Source organism: Borostomias antarcticus, assembly GCF_949987555.1.
Source record: "Borostomias antarcticus genome assembly, chromosome: 18".
Lineage (NCBI taxonomy): Eukaryota > Metazoa > Chordata > Actinopteri > Stomiiformes > Stomiidae > Borostomias > Borostomias antarcticus.
This window is the reverse complement of record NC_140251.1, coordinates 19,167,539-19,175,614: the sequence shown is the minus strand read 5'-3', so window position 1 is coordinate 19,175,614 and position 8,076 is coordinate 19,167,539. Positions and strand designations below refer to the sequence as shown.

Here is an 8,076-nt window from a genome sequence, read left to right as displayed (position 1 = left end):
AAATTGTTGGTACCCTTTCGTTAAAGAAAGAAAGACCCACACTGAAATAACTTGAAACCGACAAAAGTAATAATAAATACAAATTTACAGAAAATTAAAGGACATGGCCAACATTTAGGGAAATACGCTTGTTTTCCATCTTCCCTGGGGTTAGACAAGCAGTATGAAGCATTTTCAACTCTGTGCGTGCAATATGGCGTGGCGAGACCTGGACCGATTAGCCTAGCTTAGCGCCATTCACTGGTACCAGGTTAGGCCGATTAGCCTACTTTCCAAATGTCACGAAATAACCCCCCAATACGACTCCAAAACTATTCTGTTTAGAGTGTTTAATGTGTGTATTTACCACGTTGAGTGGATATCATCAGCTCACACATAGTTAGATGCTACAATAGACTAGCTCATATCTAGATACACCGTCCATAACTTTATAAATATGGTTCAGTGTGTTGTAAAGAGCTGTAATAACAGGCAGTCGAGGCCAGGGTATCACGGGTCGTTCCATAGGTTTCCAAAGGATCCGGAGCGGGAAGTGGGCGAAGATATGGCTAAATAAATATTATTCATAACACCTGGATGAAGGCTCTATGTTTGGAATACAATTTATTACAGAAGGAGAATCATCTGAAGTCACAACGCTAGATGAAACCATACAGAACACTTAGCGCAGCCGTTTCACTTCTCTGTGCGATGCCGATGGATGGGATGGCTGCATCCGTTAGAAACACTGGCATGGTTCCATTTCCATTTTTTGGTATTGGTCATCTTGTGCAAAATGATCTATGCAAATACGCTGCTTGTTGATTATCTCCCTCGGTGTGTTGGGATCCGTGTTCAAAGCAAGTAGCCGTAGCTTCGCCCGCTCCGGATCCTTTGGAAACCTATGGAACGACCCGTGATCCCCTGGCCTCGACTGCCTGTTATTACAGCTCTTTACAACACACTGAACCATATTTATAAAGTTATGGACGGTGTATCTAGATATGAGCTAGTCTATTGTTGGAACGCAGGTTTGTTAACCTCGATACCCAGCTAGTCACAATGCTACGCGGTTGGATTGATGCGTGTAATCACTACGCCTGGTTCTAAAAAAATAGTTCAGAGTATTTCTGCTTAGAAAACGAAAATGTTTAATTAAAAATTGTGATCACTCAACGTGGTAAATACAGACATTAAACACTCTAAACAGAATAGTTTTGGAGTTGTATTGGGGGGTTATTTCGTGACATTTGGAAAGTAGGCTAATTGGCCTAACCTGGTACCAGTGAATGGCGCTAAGCTAGGCTAATCGGTCCAGGTCTCGCCACGCCATATTGCACGCACAGAGTTGAAAATGCTTCATACTGCTTGTCCAACCCCAGGGAAGATGGAAAACTAGCGTATTTACCAAAATCTTGGCCATGTCCTTTAACTAATGAAAATCAGCCATTGCTTTGGAATTGTGGTTCAACAGAATAATTTTTAAAAACAAACTAATGAAACTGGCCTGGACAAAAATAATGGTACCGCTAGAAAAGATCAAACATAATTTGACCATAGGGACATGTTAAACTAAGGTGTGACCTCTAATTAGCATCACAGGTGTCTTCAAACTTGTAATCAGTCAGTGTGCGTTTTTAAAGGGTGTAAAGTAGTCACTGTGCTGTCTGGTATCATGGTGTGTACCACACTGAACATGAAGCTAAGGAGAGAGTTGTCTCTGGAGATTAGAAAGAAAATGATAGACGAGCGTGTTAAAGGTAAAGGCTATAAGACCATCGGGACTGCAGCCAAGCTCCCTGGACGAGGCTGCAAGAGGAACATTGATGACACATTGAAGAGACGGATAATAAGAACGGTAACCAAAGAGCCCAGAACAACTTCCAAAGAGATTAGAGGTGAACCCCAAGGTCAAGGTTCATCAGTGTCAGATGATTAGAGGTGAACCCCAAGGTCAAGGTTCATCAGTGTCAGATCGCACCATCTGTCGCTGTTTGAGCCAAAGTGGTCTTCATGGAAGACGACCGAGGAGGACACCACTGTTGAAAGCAAATCATGAAAAAGTCAGTCTGGATTTTGCCAAAATGCATATTGACCAGCCACAAAGCTTCTGGGAGAATGTCCTTTGGACAGATGAGACAAAACTGGAGGTTTTTGGCAAGTCACATCATCTCTATGTTCACAGACGCAAAAATGAAGCATACGAAGAAAAGAACACTGTACCTACTGTGAAACATGGAGGAGGCTTGGTCATGTTCTGGGGCTGCTCTGCTGCATCTGGCGCAGGGTGTCTTGGATCTGTACAGGAGGGGACAATGACAGCTCAAGACTATCAAGGCGTTCTGGAGTGAAATGTTCTGCCCAGTGTCAGAAAGCTTGGTCTCAGTCGCAGGTCATGGGTCCTCCAACAGGATAATGACCCAAAACAAACAGCTAAAAACACCCAAGAATGGCTAAGAGCAAAAAATTGGACTACTCTGAAATGTCCTTCTATGAGCCCTGATCTAAATCCTATTGAACATCTGTGGAAGGAGCTGAAACATGCAGTCTGGAGAAGACGCCCTTCAAACCTGAGACAGCTGGAGCAGTGTGCTCATGAGGAGTGGCCAAAATACCTTCTGACAGGTGCACAAGTCTCATTGAGAGTTACAGAAATCGCTTGATTGCAGTGATTGCCTCAAAAGGTTGTGCAACAAAATATTAAGTTAAGGGTACCATAAATTTTGCAACCACAATTCAAAAGCAATGTCTGATTTTCATTAATTTTCAGTAAATTTGTATTTATTATTACTATTGTCAGTTTCAAGTTCTTTGTGACCATTGTGGTTTTTTCTTTCTTTAACAGAAGGGTACCAACCATTTTGTCCACGTCTGTATTTACACCTCTGATCTCAAACTCATCCAACTGACTGACCTCAAACCAGATGACTTTGGAACATTTGCAAGTCTTCCTATCTCTGGCTTCCCTTTTGTGTTGGGAAAATCTGTTCTTAATGTCAATGGGAAATTTGTGTGTGTATGTGCGTGACTGTGTGTGTATATGTGACTGTGTGTGTGTGTGTGTATGTGCGTGACTGTGTGTGTGTGTATGTATGTGACTGTGTGTGCGTGCGTGTGTGTGTGTGTATGTATGTGACTGTGTGTGTGTGCGTGACTGTGTGTGTGTGTGCGTGTGTGTATGTGTGTGACTGTGTGTGTGTGTGTATGTATGTGACTGTTTGTGTGTGTGTGTGTGTGTGTGTGTGTGTGTGTGTGCGTGCGCGCGTAGAGGCAGACGAAGAGGCGTCAGACATATTAACTGACAGATGGAGGTTGATCCAACCCATTTATTACCCTAGAGGAGAATGCCACGCGGAGATTGGGCTTCATTAATTTCAGATTTAGTTTTCATTTCAAGCTGTTGCGCCCTGAGATAAATAAAATGGTGCATTATGTTTTTGCCAAGATATTTCTTTTTTGTTTTCCCGCAGAAGAGGGAGGTAAAGAGAGAGATGAGTGGAAGTTGTGCGTGTCTCGGGTGACGTATAAATACAGGCTGCCTGAAGGAAAGCAACACCTCGACGGTTGATGAGGTGAAATGGGAGGACTGTAATTTCTCAGCTCGGCTTTAAAGGCTCCCACACAGATGGCTCATTTCTCTCTAGGAGTCCTCAGGCACACACTTGCGCGCGCACACACACACACACACACACACACACACAGATATAGAGAAACTTCTCGCTTAGATAAACAGTGTTCAGTGGCCCTAATCTGACTCTCTCTCTCTCTTGCTCTCTCTCTCTCTCTCTCTGTCTGTGTCTCTCTCTCATTCGTAGCCTATTCTCCCGATGAGCTGAGGGAGGAGGAGCTGGTGATGGAGGAGGAGGAGGAGGAGGAGGAGGAAGGAGGAGGAGACGAGCAAGCCCTCCCCGAGGACGACTTTCCTGCGACAGACGACCTATCGGACCAGGAGCCGGTCGCCAAGGAGAAGGTGCGTGACCACGACCTTGTCGCCAAGGAGACGGCATTTGACTCCGCGAGGGCCGAGCTCCCTTGCCAGGAGGCGGACAGCGAATCGCACGTCAGCGAGGCCAGCGATGGCCTATCAGACGTCGAGAGCGGTTCGGGGAGGGCGGCGGCGGAGGAGGGGGTGGGGAGAGCCTGTCTGAACGGGGGTCTGGAGATGCCCCCCCTGGGCCCCGACACCCTGGAACAGATGAAGGCCATCTACTCCAGTTTCCTCACCAGCTCCTACTGGTCCCCCCTGAACTTTAACCTCACCCAGACCCTGACCCCAACACCCAAACCACCTCAGACTCAGGTCCAGGCCCCGGCGCCGGCCGCTGTAGAGAAGCCAGCTCGTAGCAGCAGCACCAGCAGTAGCAGTAGCTGCAACAGCAGTAACTATGACTGGCACCGGTCCGCCGTGGCCAAGAGCCTCCAGCAGGCCCCCCAGGCCCGCCACCCCCTCCCAGAACCCAGTCTCTTCAGCACAGTCCAGCTCCACAGACAGAACCCCCGCTTGTTCGGCTCCATCTTCACCGGCGCCAGCAAGTTCCGCTGCAAGGGCTGCAGCGCCGCCTACGACACGCTGGTGGAGCTGACCGTCCACATGAACAACACGGGCCACTACCGCGACGACAACCAGGAGCGGGCGGGCGCCGGGTCCAAGCGCTGGTCCAAGCCCCGCAAGCGCTCGCTCCTGGAGATGGAGGGGAAGGAGGACGCCCAGAAGGTCCTGAAGTGCATGTACTGCGGCTACTCCTTCGAGTCCCTCCAGGACCTGAGCGTCCACATGATCAAGACCAAACACTACCAGAAGGTGCCTCTGAAGGAGCCCGTGGCCGCCCTGGCCGCCCGGATCCCCTCCTCCAAGAAGAGAGCTACGATCGGCCTGGACCTCTCCGGCATAGCCCGCTCCAGAGAGGGGACCCTCAGACCCAAAGCCCCCCCGACTGACGCCGGCGACCCCTCGTCCAAGGGCCCCGGCCCCTACGGCGCTACCAACCACCGCTACGGGCAGCAGAACGGCGCCAGCTACACCTGGCAGTTTGAGTCCCACAAGGCCCAGATCCTCAAGTGTATGGAGTGCGGCAGCTCCTACAACACCCTGCAAGAGCTGAGGACCCACATGATGGTGACGGGTCACTACATCCGGGTGACCGGCGCCTCCGGGAAGAGAGGCCGGCCGGCCGCCCCCGAAGCCTCCCCCAGCCCGGTCCGGGTGGCCTCCCCCATGGAAGAGAGGGTCCAGTCTGTCCCCCTGGCCCCCTCCACCTTCTCCCCTCCTCCTCCTTCTTCCACCAGCTCCCCCGCTGCCACCTCGCCTCCCCTCAAAGACATTAAGAAAGAGGAGGAGGAGGAGGAGTGCAGCAGGGAGGTGGTCGGAGAGGAGAGAGGAGACAAGCGGGTGAACGGGGAAGAGGCGGAGGAGAAGTTTGACGTGTCCTCTAAGTACTCCTACCTGACAGAGGAGGATCTGAAAGAGAGCCCCAAGGGAGGCTTCGACATCCTCAAGTCCCTGGAGAACACGGTCGCGTCGGCCATTAACAAGGCCCAGGGGGGCAACCCCAGCTGGGGGGGGGGGTACCACAGCATCCACGCTGCCTACCAGCTCCCCTGCGCCATCAAGATGCCTCAGGGCAGCGCCGGCGCCGAGAAGATCTCCTCCCTCAAATACATGTTCCCCGGGGGGGAGGGGCTCGTCAGCCCCAGCAACGCCAGGACGCAGCACCTGGTGTCTCCCCCGCCTCCCCAGACCTCCCCCCTTCCCCAGAACAATTTCCAGGCCATGGAGGAGCTGGTGAGGAAGGTCACAGAGAAGGTGGCGAAGGTGGAGAGGCGGGCGAGGCAGCCGCAGGCGTCTCCCAAACGCGAGAAGGACCCCCAGCAGCGACCCCCCCCCTCCCCCTTCAGCAGCGAGGGGGCCCACTCCCCCGGGGAGCCCTGGAGGGCCGCCACGCCCGCCAACAGCGACCGCGGTAGCCATAGCGACAGGGCGTCGCCAGGGGAGACCAGGAGAGAGGCGGCGAAGTCTCCCGGCTCCGCTCTCAGCTGCAGCACGGCCATCATCACAGGCCACGCCCCCCCGGAGCAGCCCTTCGTCAACCCTCTAAGCGCTCTTCAGTCCGTCATGAACGTTCACCTGGGGAAGGCCGCCAAGCCCCACCCCTCCGTGTCACCCCTACAGGACCCGCTGAGCCTGCTGTCCAGGCTGAGCCAAAGCATGGCGGAGCGGGCGGCCGTGGCTGCCCCGCCCCCTCCCTCAGCCAAGAAGCACGCCCACCCCCAGCCTGCCGTAGATCCCGCTGCGGAGCGGAGCTACTGCCAGCCGGACAGCGATGACCAGCCCATGGACCTGACCAAAGGCAAGAGCGACCGGGGCGGTTCCGTGGGCTCCGCCCCTCTGACTCCTTCCTCCACCGCCTCCTCGGTCTCCCCCTCCACGCTGGTGACCCCGGCTAAGATGGCCGTGGTCTCTCCCTTCACTTCCAGCAGCCCGCTCCATGAGAACGCCCTGTCTGACATTTCGGACATGCTGAGGAACCTGACCCAGACCCACCTCGTGTCCAAGCCCCCCTCCAGAACCCGGGTTTCGGACCGGACCGACCCGCTGGGCTCCTCCACCCCGGATGAAGCAGAGGGGTCTTTGGGCCACAAGCGCAAGGGCCGCCAGTCCAACTGGAACCCCCAGCACCTCCTCCTCCTCCAGGCCCAGTTCGCCTCCAGCCTCAGGCAGACGTCGGAGGGGAAGTACATCATCCAGGACCTCAGCCCTCAAGAGAGGATGCAAGTCTCCCGCTTCACCGACCTCTCCATGACCACCATCTCCCACTGGCTGGCCAACGTTAAGTACCAGCTCAGGAGAACCGGCAGAACCAAATTCCTGAAGAACCTGGACTCGGGCCAGCCTGTGTTCTACTGCAGCGACTGCGCCTCGCAGATCCGGACCCCTGCTGCCTACATCTGCCACCTGGAGGCCCACATGGGCTTCCGCCTGAGAGACCTGGCCAAGCTCTCGCCCAAACAGACCCTCAGGGATGGTAAGGGGGGGCTCTCTGAGAAACTGCCCCTGGAGGCTTTTCTCTCCGCCCCCCCATCCCAGGAGGAGGGCAGTAACGGGACGGTGTACCGATGCCAGCTCTGCGTCCGGAAGTTTGCCAGTAAGCACGCCATCAAGCTGCACCTCAGCAAGAGTCACGGGACGTCCCCTGAAGACCACCTCTTGTATGTGTGCGAGTTGGACAAACACTAAAGAGGCTCTCGTCTTAGATGTACAGCAGGACAGACTGTCGGAAGAGAACTGTTTGAAACAGAGAAACGTTGAAGTGTGGAAATACATGAGGATGCAGTTCTAACCACTCCTGTAATACACCACTTTACAGCCACTACTGTTAAGAGACAGCACAATGGGGTTTACATCCATGGCCGTTAAACATTTCACATTTATTTCCATTTCAAAAGACATTTGTTTCAATTATGAATAATTGTTAAAGGTCTAGGTTGAGAATTTTCATCTTAAATTTCATCTTACATGTTCAGCTTACATTTTCATTTTAAAAGGTTAATTCACTGAAATTTTGAATTTACTTTTTGGTCCTACAGTATGAGTACTCTACTGTATGTCTCTTGGCAAGAAACAACACATTTATTTTGTGACTTGGATAGCTATCTAGACATTTGAAATATATGTCTCTCGTATTTATTTTGTATTTTGTGAAATTGATTTCAAATTGTTGGTAAACCGCATGTTGGAAAGAGAACAGTTCCACATTAAATAGACTCCAGTTTCTGCGTTCACCCACGCTTAACAGCATTTTAACACTAAACGAATAGCCAAGCATCTGGAAATGCTCCTTAGAAGACTTTGCCAAACAAATAGACGATTACATCAAATGTTTCTATTGTTTTCTATGTACAGCTCCCTGTTTGTGTTGCAGATAGAGAACGCTGCAGTATTCCTTTATCAGCCAGGGGTCCAGAGAATCCAGATGTGTAAACATGTACATACAGTATATATAAGCTTCTCACACGCTCTTTAAATTATGCATACTTGTTATATTTCCTAATTTAAGAGGATGGAGACTATCCACTGGTGCAGAGCCTCTGAAGAAGACA

The 8,076-nt window shown here is 51.8% G+C and overlaps 1 protein-coding gene across 1 annotated transcript in view; it reads left to right on the top strand.

Moving 5' to 3' along the window:
* Positions 1-7,507, top strand: part of tshz3a (teashirt zinc finger homeobox 3a) — a 21,524-nt gene extending 14,017 nt beyond the window's left edge. Inside the window, exon 2 of the mRNA XM_084452827.1 lies at positions 3,795-7,507. Within this exon, the coding sequence (XP_084308953.1) occupies positions 3,795-7,213 (3,419 nt within the window). The 3' untranslated portion in view covers positions 7,214-7,507. The remainder of the gene's footprint in view (positions 1-3,794) is intronic.
* Positions 7,508-8,076: the final 569 nt, after the last annotated feature.